This window comes from Oscarella lobularis, chromosome 3, assembly GCF_947507565.1.
Source record: "Oscarella lobularis chromosome 3, ooOscLobu1.1, whole genome shotgun sequence".
In the NCBI taxonomy this organism is placed as follows: domain Eukaryota; kingdom Metazoa; phylum Porifera; class Homoscleromorpha; order Homosclerophorida; family Oscarellidae; genus Oscarella; species Oscarella lobularis.
In genome coordinates, this window is record NC_089177.1 from 3,709,185 (window position 1) to 3,722,728 (window position 13,544).

The 13,544-nt window shown below is 46.4% G+C and overlaps 6 protein-coding genes and 1 long non-coding RNA gene across 8 annotated transcripts; 2 read left to right on the forward strand and 5 right to left on the reverse strand.

Moving 5' to 3' along the window:
- Position 1: 1 nt before the first annotated feature.
- Positions 2 to 1,089, reverse strand: LOC136185019 (charged multivesicular body protein 4b-like). The gene is made up of 5 exons (XM_065972054.1): positions 848 to 1,089; positions 611 to 788; positions 400 to 514; positions 217 to 346; positions 2 to 160 (listed from the first exon to the last, which is right to left on the reverse strand). Exons 1-5 carry the CDS (start codon positions 1,023 to 1,025, stop codon positions 90 to 92), a joined length of 672 nt encoding a protein of 223 aa, XP_065828126.1. The 5' UTR covers positions 1,026 to 1,089; the 3' UTR covers positions 2 to 89.
- LOC136185017 (NAD-dependent protein deacylase sirtuin-5, mitochondrial-like) lies at positions 826 to 2,451 on the forward strand. Its single transcript, XM_065972052.1, has 5 exons — positions 826 to 1,527; positions 1,584 to 1,671; positions 1,718 to 1,889; positions 1,938 to 2,053; positions 2,102 to 2,451. The coding sequence occupies exons 1-5, from the start codon at positions 1,137 to 1,139 to the stop codon at positions 2,181 to 2,183; spliced, it is 849 nt and encodes a 282-aa protein (XP_065828124.1). The 5' UTR covers positions 826 to 1,136; the 3' UTR covers positions 2,184 to 2,451.
- On the reverse strand, positions 2,205 to 3,364 carry LOC136185016 (riboflavin transporter 2-like). The gene is made up of 3 exons (XM_065972051.1): positions 3,188 to 3,364; positions 2,486 to 3,123; positions 2,205 to 2,428 (listed from the first exon to the last, which is right to left on the reverse strand). Exons 1-3 carry the CDS (start codon positions 3,234 to 3,236, stop codon positions 2,225 to 2,227), a joined length of 891 nt encoding a protein of 296 aa, XP_065828123.1. The 5' UTR covers positions 3,237 to 3,364; the 3' UTR covers positions 2,205 to 2,224.
- An 841-nt stretch (positions 3,365 to 4,205) lies between these two features.
- On the reverse strand, positions 4,206 to 5,702 carry LOC136184533 (uncharacterized). The gene is made up of 5 exons (XM_065971439.1): positions 5,487 to 5,702; positions 5,363 to 5,434; positions 4,906 to 5,310; positions 4,652 to 4,856; positions 4,206 to 4,595 (listed from the first exon to the last, which is right to left on the reverse strand). Exons 1-5 carry the CDS (start codon positions 5,700 to 5,702, stop codon positions 4,288 to 4,290), a joined length of 1,206 nt encoding a protein of 401 aa, XP_065827511.1. The 3' UTR covers positions 4,206 to 4,287.
- A 3,799-nt stretch (positions 5,703 to 9,501) lies between these two features.
- On the reverse strand, positions 9,502 to 10,270 carry LOC136184265 (uncharacterized). Of its 2 annotated transcripts, XR_010669324.1 has the most exons (4): positions 10,170 to 10,270; positions 9,963 to 10,045; positions 9,666 to 9,735; positions 9,502 to 9,594 (listed from the first exon to the last, which is right to left on the reverse strand). It is a non-coding gene; the product is annotated as an uncharacterized lncRNA (long non-coding RNA). The 2 variants fall into 2 exon arrangements; XR_010669323.1 differs by having other exon boundaries at positions 9,963 to 10,223.
- On the forward strand, positions 9,888 to 12,164 carry LOC136184239 (arylsulfatase I-like). The gene is made up of 4 exons (XM_065971106.1): positions 9,888 to 10,122; positions 10,184 to 11,038; positions 11,090 to 11,276; positions 11,324 to 12,164. The coding sequence occupies exons 2-4, from the start codon at positions 10,305 to 10,307 to the stop codon at positions 11,825 to 11,827; spliced, it is 1,425 nt and encodes a 474-aa protein (XP_065827178.1). The 5' UTR covers positions 9,888 to 10,122; positions 10,184 to 10,304; the 3' UTR covers positions 11,828 to 12,164.
- Positions 11,828 to 13,502, reverse strand: LOC136184254 (IST1 homolog). The gene is made up of 10 exons (XM_065971120.1): positions 13,344 to 13,502; positions 13,200 to 13,276; positions 13,044 to 13,147; positions 12,901 to 12,988; positions 12,763 to 12,846; positions 12,599 to 12,709; positions 12,442 to 12,546; positions 12,309 to 12,380; positions 12,223 to 12,253; positions 11,828 to 12,169 (listed from the first exon to the last, which is right to left on the reverse strand). The coding sequence occupies exons 1-10, from the start codon at positions 13,429 to 13,431 to the stop codon at positions 11,937 to 11,939; spliced, it is 993 nt and encodes a 330-aa protein (XP_065827192.1). The 5' UTR covers positions 13,432 to 13,502; the 3' UTR covers positions 11,828 to 11,936.
- Positions 13,503 to 13,544: the final 42 nt, after the last annotated feature.

Here is a 13,544-nt window from a genome sequence, read left to right on the forward strand (position 1 = left end):
GTACATTAATTAATTCCGGGGATACAAGGAGCGACCACGATAATCGAACAGGAAGAGACATATAGCAAAAAAACAAATCCTTACAATTTCTAGGCCGTAGCCCAAGCCTCGAGTTCTTCAAGCTCTTTGTCTTCAGCACTCTTTGCCTTAGCCCGAGTAGCTAAAAAAATTAAAACACACATATAGGTCTATATTGATAAGGAGGAATTTTCCTACGTGCTACTGCTGCTGCTGCCGGAGCTGCTTCAGGAACTTCTGGAAGTTCGAGATCTGAACTTTGAATGTTTAGCATTTGTTCGTCAATCTGTTCCTGTTCGAGTTCTTCAAGCTCGGCCATCAGGTCGTCCTACACTCCCCATTCTATAGAGTCGTACTCTTAGTGAGTACTTCATTACCCACCTCATCAATATCCTGTGCGGCACCGACACCTTGAGTCAACGCCTCTGATATTTCTTGAGCCAATTCATTTTGTTCTGATATATCGTCCATGAGATCGTGAACATCATCCACATCTCTTCAAATAAATAAATAATAAATACATTATATACTATACATATTTTTATCGACTTATTTATTTATTTATCTATTTAGTTACTCGTCTCTTTATTACAGGGTTTTGTGAGCCGATTTGAGAGCTTGCGAGGCGACGTGCATATTTTTTAGGACTTCCGCGTTCGTATTCGCGTTTTCGAGCGCTTCGCGTTGAAATTCGATTGTCGACAGGGTCCCGTCGATCTGCTGGAGCTGCTTCTCGTATCGCTTCTTGCGTTTCAGTGCCATCAGAGCGGCTGCGTGAATTTTACCCTCAAAAGGGGTCCTGCTGCCAGTTCGACCGCCCTTTGCTTACCCCTCTTATTTTTCGTGCCGTGCTTTTTAGCGTTTTGAAGTTCTCCCTTTATTTTCGCTTCCAGAAACTCGGTTTTTTTTTCTAGCATCTCCTCCGTTGTTTTGAGTCGTTGAATCGCATCCTGCGCCGTCGGAGCTGGCGCCTCCTTCTTTTTCTTGCCACCGAAGAGTCGATGCATCGTCTCGCGAAAGAAGGACCAGTGGATTGAGTCACGGTCTATTTATTGACTCGTAGGTTAGCCCGTACCAGCCAACGGAGAGCGCGTTAGCGAGACTGTGCGAAGTTTCGCATGGAATCGGGCTTTCCGCGATCCGATATGAAAGCTTTTCGGGAAGTCATTAAAAATTCGCGTCATATCCTAGTGCTATCTGGCGCTGGAATCAGCGCGGAAAGCGGAATTCCCACGTTTCGCGGCCAAGGCGGATTCTGGCGAAAATATCAGGCAACAGATTTGGCGACAATGGACGCATTCGAACGCAATCCGTCGCTCGTCTGGGAATTCTACAGCTACAGACGAGAGGTAGCGAAAAGCAAGGAACCGAACGCAGCTCATCTCGCAATCGCTCAATTGGAAAAACGACTCGAAGAGGAGAACAAGGGACGAACTGTCACTGTCGTGACGCAGAATATCGATCGGCTCCACCATCGCGCCGGATCGAAAAATATTCTCGAATTGCACGGTACAGTGAACGGGGAAAAAAACATCATTAGGCACAGTATCATCTTTTTTGCCCAGGTTCTCTTTTTCAGACGCGATGCACAAAGTGCGGGGAAATAGAAGAGACCTACAAAAGTCCGATTTGTCCTGCTTTGGAAGGAAAAGGGTTTGTGGTTTATATTCGAATTCTTTTAATTAATTTTTCCGTTCAGAGCTCCGGAAGTGGATGTGCCGGATTCTCGAATACCAATTGATTCTCTGCCAAAATGCGATCGATGCCAAGGATTGTTGAGACCGCATGTTGTCTGGTTTGGCGAGGATTTATTTCCTCACGTTTTAACTGCTGTCGATAATGCTATGGAAAAGTGTGACGTCTGCTTAGTCGTACGTTACCTAGACGTTTATTTTTATGGGGATTTATTGATTATTTAGGTTGGCACTTCATCTGTCGTCTATCCTGCCGCAGCTTATGCTCCGGATTTGGCAAAGAGAGGAGTACCCGTAGCAGAATTCAATATTGAAACGACACCAGTGACAGGAGCGTTTGCGTGAGTTGGAATGGATGTGCCTTGTACTGCATGCAATCTCTATTTTAGATTTCATTTTTGTGGCAAGGCCGGCGACCTTTTGCCTCTGGCTCTGGACAAGGATGATCCTCCTGATGTATCAGCTTCATAAATGCAGCAGAACGAGATCATGCACCGCATACAATTTTTTTATTAATTGCATTTTGATTTTGATGGTTGTTTGAATAGTTTTAGCTGAACGGGACCGAAAATAGAAAGCGTGCCAATCAAAGAGCCTATCTGCGAGACCAGTCCATAATAAAGTAAGCCCTTTTCACCCCACCGTTTTTCCACTTCCCTCGCAAGAACAATGCTCACAAACGTGACACCAGAATAAAGGGCTACATTAGCCAGGAGCTGTAAAGAAACCACACAGTAGCAAAAAACGAATCCTTTCTTTCTCTCTCTACTTACCAATGGAAAGGCTCCGCCTGGTTTCCCATAAAGAGGCCGATCTCGATCGCACATGGGCGAAGCAACCCACACAATAAATCCCGCCAAGACAGTTATAATCATAACAAAGACATTCACTAGCATTATTGGACCGCGTTGCCCTAGAATTCGGTTCCACGGTAACCAATAGGCAATGAGTGCGGTGATTGGAGTGGACAGGATTCCACTGTTGACTATGGCTGCTGACCAACTGTTTCCATACGGCTGAAAGGCATACGGTGATATAGGCGGTAGAAGGCCATAGGCAAGGCAGCTAATCCAGCTCATCATCAAAAGCAAATATATGCCGTAAACAGAGCGCATTGTAGGAGACGTTTCGCGTGCATTATGTGAAACTTGAATCAGAGCAGATGCCTCTCCAACTTGGCATTTGTTCTCGGTATTTTTCAACGCGTTCATTCCTTTGTAGTGCCTGAGACCGAGAAAACCGACGAAGCTCAGTAGCATGAGAAGAGAAAGCAAACCAAAGTAGACACCAACAGAAAAGCGCAGAATCTGAGGAGGCTGATCGTGTGGACAATAGAAGCTCGTCTCATTCGCCGACGGAGTATTCTGCGTCTGAATCAATCCCAACACGGCAGGAATGACGCCACTCAAACCTGAAACAGTAAGGTTAGAAATAGAGAGAAAACGTAATTTTTAATTAATTAATTAATTAATTACCTTCCCCAACGAAGAGTGCACTGATTAGTTCAGGAGAAAATTGACCCATGTAAGGCAGAAAAGTAACCGATGAAGAGCAATCAACTAAAGCTAGACACCACGTCAAGATAATGAGAGCGACGCTGTGATCCTCTCCCAATACTCCATTCGTTTTGTTCCAGAGAAATGCCAAGAGAAAGCAGGACACTGTTCCAATCCCGTAGATAAACCATATCGTTATCTCTTGAACTTTTCTCCTTTTCTCTGGTCTGACGCATAGGGTCCGTGTACTAAACGGCCAAACTAAAGTACAGAAAACACGTCCCACTGTACGACTAAACCTTTTAATCTTTTAGTCTTTTAGTTCATCGCTGCTTCCGTCTAACGCGCTTTAGCTGACCTCAATGGCTCAGCGAAGAGAGCGAAAGCGAAGATTTCTCTACGCCACCGACTACGCCACCTCAACAACGCCCCATCGCGGCGAACCGCAAGACGTCTGCTTGCTGAGACGGCCGGAACGAATGTGCACGTGGACTTGATCTCATTCTGCAGTCGATTGCGTGACGGGGATGCGCTAAGAAGAGCTGGCATTCATCCGTTCAACGTCCTCTTGGCGTTGAAGACGTACGAGAGCGGCTGAAAGGTGAGCTCTCGTGGCCAGTGAATCGAATGGTAGTCCGTGCGCTAGATGTCTTTTATCTTCAGAGTATGACATTTTCTCAGTTTTATTTTTAGTTCAATTTTTATCAATTTTTAGTTCTATTTTTATTAATTTTTTATTAAATAAATAATTTGCTTTTTGGCTTATTTACCTGGACTCGGGAAAAGGAAGAGGATAACCAGTAGAACATTATTGATTTTTGTCTGATGCCCGTATGTCCGGGTAGGGTAAACGGCTTTTCAAGAAAAAACAAAGAAACCCGTTTACCCTACCCGGACATACGGGCTAAGGGGCTGAGACCACGGGTGTGCTCATGGTGTAATCTGTCTTTGCAAAGTCAATCCTTGAACTAAGAAGGAAATCCTTAGGGTTACACTGTGCCCTACTCTCATTCAACATGTTACCATACTACCACGATGATTATTTTGCTACTAAATCAAAAAGTCGCGCTATACTGGGCTTACAACAACGATTCGGTGAGACGGCGATGATAAGTGACGGCCTGCTGCAGTAAGGTGCCGTCACCATTTACAGCACGAGAAAAAATGTCCTCCAAATTGAAATTGTGACGCATTTGTTGTTCTCTTTCTAGCGTCTTGGCGGGACTGTGAGCTAAAACGTCTAATCCAAACGTATGAGGAGGGACAAGAGTTCCTCCTGTTGCGGCCTCGTAGGCAAGAACGGCTTCATGAAGAGATGGAACCGCGTAAGGAGGAATCGGCGCAGCGCGATTCTGCTGTGTCCATATGAAGTCTGGCGTTCCCCGACCTTAGATTCGGGAAGACTTATTTAAACAAATTTATATTGACTATTCGCTAAGATACCTGGTATGGGATGCATGTTCCACGAATCGACAAAACGAGCCATGCCCACCTTGCTTGTCTCCATGGCGACGGACGACACAGAAAACTTGCTCTTTTCATCTGTCAAGTCTAAGGCGTCTTGCTCGACGAGAATATTTAGGGCTGCCTTTATTGGATAATTGACGCGTTGATTTACTTCTCCCCATATCCTTTCAATGGGGTGGTTCTAAATTATTCCATTAATCGTCAAGGTTAATTAGCCTGGCAGCACTGACCCTTCTCGAATCTGACTGCACGTAACATTCTCGTGAAGTATTTGTCCTTTGGGCAGAGAGACTTTCTTGGACGAAGAGAGTGAGAAGAAATTCCGAACCGTGATCAACTCTCAGTTGGTCCCAGAGTCCGTACGTCAAAGCAACTGGGCGGAAAACGTCTCTATATATTACTTGATTATTCTTGAGCGGCATCGTAGCTGTTTGAACAAGTTTTCCGCTGTAACCGTCGATCGCCGCGACGTGAGTGACGCCGTACATTCCTAGTTTTTCGTTTTGATCGATGTGTAATTTGTGTCCAAAATATTCGGCGTAGTATGGTATTGGATTTGCTCGACGAGCAGCCGATGCCTGCCTGCTCTGGTGGTACTCCGGCGCCGCCTCCTTCAAAGCCCGCCCCACCCTCGCCTGCCAATTCGAGAAACTGGTTTGAAGCAAAGCCTCGGGTGAAGGATCCTACCTCGCCGATTCCGTACAGTCCCTGCGTCGCTAGGTACCCCTTCATCGTTTTTCTGCCGTACGTTGGACCAACCTATATAGATCGCGCAGTTACATGCGTCTGGTTTCTTTTCTGATCATATTACAGCTTCCACGCCCTTCTCCACTTCGCGTTGCAGCTCGTCGTCTGTGACAGGAGTGGTCCAGTGAATGTCGTGCTCCTTGCAATAGCGTCGAACACTGCGGGCACTAAAACCTCGAACACTGGGAAACTGTCCCGTCAGGAGGTCGCTTATTTTGTCGTGCGTAAAGCCTTGAGCAATGTACGCTCTGACATCGTCTTCGTCCACCAATTCTTCCATCGTGCGATTGGCTAGCAGCGCCAAATTTCCTACGATTTACAGTAGTTCTAACCCGGGCTACGTAATCCTCATGACCAGCCCACAACCGTTTAGCACCTACTTGACCTTGCAGTGAATCACCCAATAAGGAACTGTCCGTTCAAAAGTGTACGGAAATTCGTTTACGCAATTGCGGCTAGAGATGAGGCGAAAGGTGCCGAAAGGTGCCGCACTGGTCACCATCGTTACAAATCCAACCTTTTCCTGCTGTGAAAAGACGGACAAACGTCAAAAGATTTGTTATGCAGCAACGCCGTCTCTTACAAATAAGATGCGCATACTATATAAGAGATGCTTTAGAACGATTGGAGACACTCTTACCAGAGGGCCAGAAAATGTCTACCACGGAAGTCGTCTCCCTCGTCAAAGGAACGTCGACGTTCATTTTGAAGCCCGCCGACGTTACCTTGCCGCGTTTACAAATCTTACTAAGGGTAAGGGCGGTCAGCGTCAGGAGTATGGCGCGTGGAATTATTATGCGTAGTGCTCGTCCAATTTGTACCTGGTTGAATTGAACGACAACGCCTCGTCTGCTCCTATTGCTCCCATTTTTCCCAACCAGTTTACCGGGAAATTTCCGTGCGAAGGAAAGAAAAAGTACAGAGTCGTCGATCCAGGCGAAGGACTTGGCGAATCGACGTCGTCGTCGGCCACAGCGAGAGCCCAAGACACTGAATCTGCTGACAGCTTGCCAAGCATGCAAAGCTTCTTTCGCCCCTCGCGTGGCAATCCTCATCCTGCTGCGGGAGCAGTCCGATTTATGCAAAGCTCCCCGGCGTCATTTCGCCTCGGGCGAAAGAGAAAAGCACCGGCCGCAGAAGAGCGAGAAATTCAAAAAAGAATCGAACTCGTGAAGATCGACATTTCTCCTGACTGTAAGAAGATGAAGCCGGGAAGATCGGTTATGACGGCTAACATCGGGGTGAGGGAAGATGTGATATCGGTGCCCGAGGTGATACGCGCAGCGCAAGAGAGTTTCGTCAACGGTGGCGTGATCCCGCCCGATGAGGAAATCTTTCTCGTCGACAAGAACGTTTCAAAATTGTACGACGAGCCAGGAACACGAAGTAAGGTGCTAATTGAGTTAAGATCACTTCCGATAAGGGTGCTTTAGGCCTTCACTTCTGGACTTTGAAAAACAAGCAAATCTTCGCCGTTCGACGGCAGGAGTACGAAAACGCCGACGACATGATCACAACCCGTGGCTGGGGTCACGCAGCGGGCATTGTGCTACCACCAGTTCAATCAAGCCCCTCGATCCTGATGCCCTCGCCTGCAGGAACGACGCAGAACGCCACCAACACGACGCTTGAAAAATTCGGCGAGTTGCAATCCGATGTGAACGACATCAAATCCAAAGTTAACGAATTGGCAGGAAATGCGTGGCAAATGGAGCGACTTCGAGATGTCCTCAAGTGCACAATTTGCCTTGAGCCGCTGACAAGTTCGGTGGTCATAGCAACATGCTGTGGCAGCATCTTTGGCTGTCGTCGATGCGCCAACGAGTTCCTGGAAAGGTCCAACACGTATAACTGCCCCCTCTGTCGGTGCCACTTGAGGGATTCTTTCCACCTCGTCGATCACACGTCCGAAGTGAAGCCGAAAATGCTGTACCTTCTTCGGGGCGCAAATGCAATCACGGCCATAGCAAACCCAGAAGGTCTGGCTGCTGAAGCCAGCGGCAGTGCTCAGCAGGAGCCGGAAGAGGTGCAACCGGTCATCTCGCCACCGTCGTCACCTGGCTTCTAAGATCAGCACGCCCTTTGCGCGCCCGTTGCGCCCGTGCCTTGAGACTTTGTTGACTTTACTTTGAGTTTTTGAGTTGTTTGTCTTGGGTTTTGCTCTTTGCAGAATATTTGAGTTGCGTTCCAAAAATGAAAAAATAAAAAAAGCCTTGAGCACCAAATCATGACCGGTTTTGAGCTTACTAAATTTTTCTGAAATTTTTTGACCACACATAGTAGAATTTATGAGCCACCACCCTTCCTTCCAGTTCTCGTGACCCCAATAAAATCTTGAAAGATGTTGATGTGCTCTTGAAGCATTAGAAAACCATCTTTAGACAACAACCGTGTAAAAATCCTTCACCGTACGCACATACGTCACCGCACCGCTAAGTCTTCCTCCTGCAACAACAAACGAACCAAAGCTACTGAAGCGCAAACCATTACCTAAGTACTTATCTGATGTTCCACTCGCAGATTGAGTCAGCTAAGAGTCAGTCAGTCTTGTTGTGTACCTAACAGGCAAGAAAGCAAGCACATAATTAATTAAATAAGGAATCCCCTTACCGCCAAGGTCTTCTTCGATCCATCAGTCGCTGGCTGTAGCAAATTTTCTGCAATTTCTGGCTCCGGACGGTACGCTTGGAACTGCCTAAAAAGCGTTAGGAGAACAACATTGAAAGGGTCGTTTTGTCTGAACTTGTTCAGTTGCAGCCACTCGAGATCTTTAGCTTCCCAGCTGGACTCCAGTCCGACTGCTGCCAAAGATTGGCTTCTTTGTTGTCGCTGAACGCTTCTTCGTTCTAATTCGATTCGCCTTTTATTAGAAATTCGGCAAAATGACGAGCTTGTACTCGAAGATGCCGCTTTTCGACGATTCTTGCCAATCCACAGCTCGCTTGATACCGCAGCCATTCGTTTGCGCGATTTGAAGTGGCGGAAAGACGTTCTCTGCGTCAGACTTTCGCTCGTATCCGCTCGAACAACGCATGTGCGTACGCACATGGTAGGGTTATGATAGGGCTTGGGCTAGGGTTACGATTCAGCATTCTGTAGAAAATATCTCAGTTTACGTAAGCGCAAACAACACATGAGCACCTATAAAGCAACGTCTATGCTTCTGATTGAAAAAGACGCAGGATTTCGCGAACGACGCTACTGTACAACGGGTGTGAATTTTACTGTCACCGATGTCTTCAAAAGGACCACCAAAATGCATTCGAGACTTAGTGACTAGTCCGAACGTCGGTTTTTCATTGAAAAACGGTCGAGAAAAAGTTTCTGTAGCGCGCGTTAGAGCTTTCAATGTAACTTTGAGCCCTAATTGCGACTTTCGAAAAAGGAAGTCTGACCATATTAATGCGAAAATAGACTTAGCACTGCTGTGTCTCTAAACTGTATAATTTGGAGCAAAATCTGTAGGCTTTTTTCGTCCCTATGCGAAAAGTGTCGATTTCTCGGCTGAGAAAGAACGGATTCAATTGCAATTTCGCAGTTTACCTAGTTGCCTACACGGGGATTGAACCGTGCTGGTCAGCAGCGGCTACGACAGCTAGTTCGCAAAACGACTTGGGACCTGACGCAATTCCTAAAGGCTTCAGCTACATTCATGTAACTTTACGCGCGTTGCGCCGTTGGTCGCGGATCCTGGCAATTTTGCTCAAATTTACTGATTTTACATTGTCTTATGTAGAATTAGTAGAGGAATTGATCTGCGCAAAAAGTTTTGAAATCCGACAATCCGTTGACGAGTTATTCACGATTAAAAAACTGACGGTCCCGGATGCAATTTTCAAAAATGAATATCTCTTCGTAATCATACTTTCAGACAACAAGCTTAGACTCAAAAAAATTCAAAAATTAGGTTCTCTCTTGGTTCCAAGTTTCAATCGATTTGGAATTGCCATTACAGAAATCAATAGCCGCTAATTTTTACATATATTTACGAATATTTAAGAAACAATAGCAAATTTCAAAATAATTTTTTTTGGAGTGTTGATGGGAGATGTTATCGCGTTTTTTCAGACACAAGAAAGTGAAGTTCAGAAACTTTATTATAAAAAGTAATTATAAAAAATACAAAAAATTAACAAAAAATACAAAAATTTCTCCTAGATCTTTGACATCACCTAGAGAACATGTGAAAAATAAAAGAGTAAGAATTCAGAACAACAACTCGTAAAACGTCTCTACAACTTACAGTTTTCCTTCGTAGCCGTTTCCCGGCTACTCGCCGTCTTCTTTCTTCCTTGTTGCGACATCGGAGCAGCCTAAGAAGTGAGAAAACATGACGAGAAGGACACCATCGTTCGACTTCGCACTTCCGGCTAGGCTCGCGAGCGTCAGACTAAGCCGATGCGTCTTCTAACGACGCCCGGCTGTCTGAAAGAGCCTACCGGCGCGAGCCGAGGCGGTTCGGGTGCCAGCGAAGAGCGGAACGGCTGACTCCCGCCCAGCCCGTCTCTCCTCGGCATGGCCAATGCTTCTGAGAACTCACCTGAAGCGAAGAGGAGCGTCGTCGATGCCTTCTCTTCGCTCGCCGGCCGCTGCGATGTCTTTGTAGCGAAGAGGAGCTGTAAACTGCGACGAATAGCGCACGCAGCAGGAAGCGAGACGAAGACATTAGTTTAGAACTTAAAAGTTTAGTGTGTGGATAGGTATGAGCATGCATACATATATATAGTGATGCCTTGCGCGCCTTTACTTTTATAACTATAGGTTTACGTTGGCCGTTCTGTACACTGACTGGAGAGCCACCCAAGAACCGGAACCAAACAACGTCGCGAAAACGAATCCTAATGATTCCATAGAAGGATATGCTATTATCCGGGTAGACTCAATGGGTGGAGTTTCGCTGCTCGTTTTGGCCTGCGTTTTCGTTGCACAAACCCTAGCTCAATCGAAGCCTCACATCGTCTTTCTTCTTCTCGACGACCTCGGCTACAATGACGTCGGATGGCACAATCACTTCAACGACGTCCTGACGCCTGCTCTCGACTCTCTCGCGCGAAACGGAACAATTCTCGAGCATTTCTACACGCAACCGATCTGCACTCCAACGCGAGCCGCTCTTATGACGGGTCGTTATCCGATACGAAACGGAATGCAGCATGCGACGATCGCAAATAGCTCGCCGTGGGGTTTGCCATTGAACGAGACTCTCCTTTCGGATAAATTGAAATCGCTCGGCTACGCGACAGCAATCGTCGGAAAATGGCATCTAGGGTTCTTCAAAGAGGAGTATTTGCCTCTGAAGCGCGGCTTTGATCAGCAAGTGGGATACTATGGAGGCAATGAAAATTATTTTTTTCATCACGCTCCCTTTGATGCCGTCAAAGTTGGTTTGGATTGGCATCGCAACGAGACCGAGGAGGGTGTTGTTGAAAATGACGTCGGCGTCTATAGTGCGTTTCTTTACTCGAAAGGGGCCGTAGATGTCATTATGAATCACGATGCGAATCGTGGACCGCTCTTTCTCTACGTTCCTTTTCAGGCTGTTCATTCCCCGTTGAATGACGTTCCTCCGAGTTATTGTATGAATCCTGTTCAATTCGTGACAAACTCCTCTAGAAGGTGATTTATCTGCTTGTGACATTTCGGCTTGAGTCCATGGTCTGGGTGTAGGCTTAATGCTGCTCACTTGTGGTGCGCTGATGACGTTGTTCGAAATATAACGAAGGCGTTGGAAGCAAAGGGAATGCTTGACGATACCGTTATCGTCTTTCAAAGCGACAACGGTGCGGAGCACTTTTACTCCGGAGGCGGGGGAAATTACGGCTCAAATTATCCATTGAGAGGAATCAAGAGACAGGTACGTGTATGTATGATGTTCATTTTTTAAATGAAAAATCGTAATAGATGTTCGAAGGAGGAGTTAGGGTTGCCTCTTTTATTTTCGGTGGGAAAAATTTTAGGAAAATTATTCCTGCGGGCGAAATTCGTGGCGGGCTGTTTCACGTTACCGATTGGCTGCCCACATTGGTCACTCTCGCTGGCGGAGATCCGCAGAAGGGATCACTGCCCCTAGACGGTCTCAACCAGCTACCGTTTCTAAGCGAGAACAAAACCGTGCGAACGGAAATATTTCATAATTATGATCCGGAATTGATGGGCAGTAACATTCCAACGCAGGCTGCCGTTCGCGTGGGAGATTGGAAGTTGATTCAATTCTATAACAAAACGTTGATGTTGTTTAACGTTATTGATGATCAGACGGAATCGGTGGATCTCGCCGCGAAGATGCCAGACAAAGTGAAGGAGCTGAATGCTACGATGCAGAAGTACATCAGCGAAGCCGTTCCAATCAATAACAAGCCCGCAGATTTACATCAAACGCCGAAAATATGGAAACCGTGGCACTAATTCGTGTGGAGCTTTGTAACGGTACTTTTGGGTTTACAGTGTTTTTTCTTACACCTAATTGCATGCATAATGTTTGACAGTTTTTGATGTTTTTTTCTCCCCTCCAATTTCATTTCTTCTTCTTTAGCTCCTCAAATCGTCTTGTCAGCTCGTCAAAGTCAACGTTATCGCCGCTCGCTCCGCCAGCGCCGCTTCTCGAGCCAGGCAAACTATTCGTTGGCACTTGAGGAAGAGGCGGGAGTCCCGATGAATTGGAACCAGCTGGAGGATAGCCCGGAGTGGGACCAGGAGCATAGCCAACAGACGGACCAGCAGGAGGACCCGGGTAGGGAGAAAACCCAGCTGAGAAAAAAAACTTTTTCTATAAGGAACACTTCTTAGAAACAGAAACCTACCACTGGGACCCGGAGGATAAGCAGACGAAGGCTGAAAAAAAAAGAAAGAGACAATGTTAGGAAGAAAGACGTAAGTCTTGGCTTACTTTGCTTTGTGGCTGGGGCATAGCAGCAGGAGGTTGGTTAGGATAAGGCATCGAAGAAGGAGGAGGTGCACCCTAACAATGAACCCAAGGTACATACATACATATGTCTAAGGACGCCTTATTTATCATATACATAAGAGGGCCCGGGTGGGTAGGATGGTAGGGGATCTCCCAACGGAACTTTCAATTCAGAAGAAAAGTTCGGATTCTCGTCCAACATGGGAGCAAGACCGTCCTCCTGAAAAGAATACCATATGAGAGCGTATTCATAATCTTCTAATATCGCATACAAAAGCCATTGGATCGGCCTCGTAATCGATTCCGTGCGTCTTTCCGATTGCCACGAGATAATTTTCCACCAGGGAGCGCGGTGGCGCTTTGACGCCCAGCCTTTCGACAACCTGAATAAATCTCCTTCGATTTAGAGAACCAATTGCACATAATTAATTCCAACCTTTTCGTTTACGAGCCCCTGTTTATTGGCTCGGCACATTTCCGCGAAAGGCTTTCCATACTTCAAAGCAAATTGCTCTGAAATCTAACGAGAATCAAATTTTGGTAAAGCATCTCGTTGGCATGGTGACGTTATCACCATTCGCAATTCGGCCACGTCGGTGGAAAGGCGCGGTGTTACCCATATGAGCGTGCAAACGGCTTCCTGTAAGCCTTCGTCACATGTTCTACGAAAAAAATTCATTTTTACGTTTTGAGTTCTTTTTGGGTCGTTTTTCTCACTTCATTGTTTCAATCAGACCGAAGCGTGCAAGAATGAGATCGCAGTACATTTCGACGATTTCCATCGCTTCGACGAGATAGTCTTCTCGGATGATGTGTTCGACCTTTTTTGGAGATCTTATATATCGAGTCACAATTGGGGTTTTTTTATCTTACTCTGATCTTTGCTCTTTCGATTTTTGCCTGCGAGAGATACTCCGCGATTTCTTTTCGAGCTTTGATGGCATTTTCGGCTGGAAAGAAAGAGAAGCGGGGATTGGATTGGTTTGTGTTCCTGTCAAGGGGTCCTCCCATGGTCACTTTTCTTCTTTTCCAAGTGCTTGAATCGATTGATGGCAAGTTTGAGATTGACGCGCAACTTTTGCCCGCGAAAACCTCCACCAAACATCTCGTCTCCCTCCCCTGAGCTAGATATGACGTCGGTGGGCTCACTGGGCTGGGCGCGTGATTTCACGGGATCTGTGATGTCATGATCTCTGATGTCATCGTCCAGAATTAGGA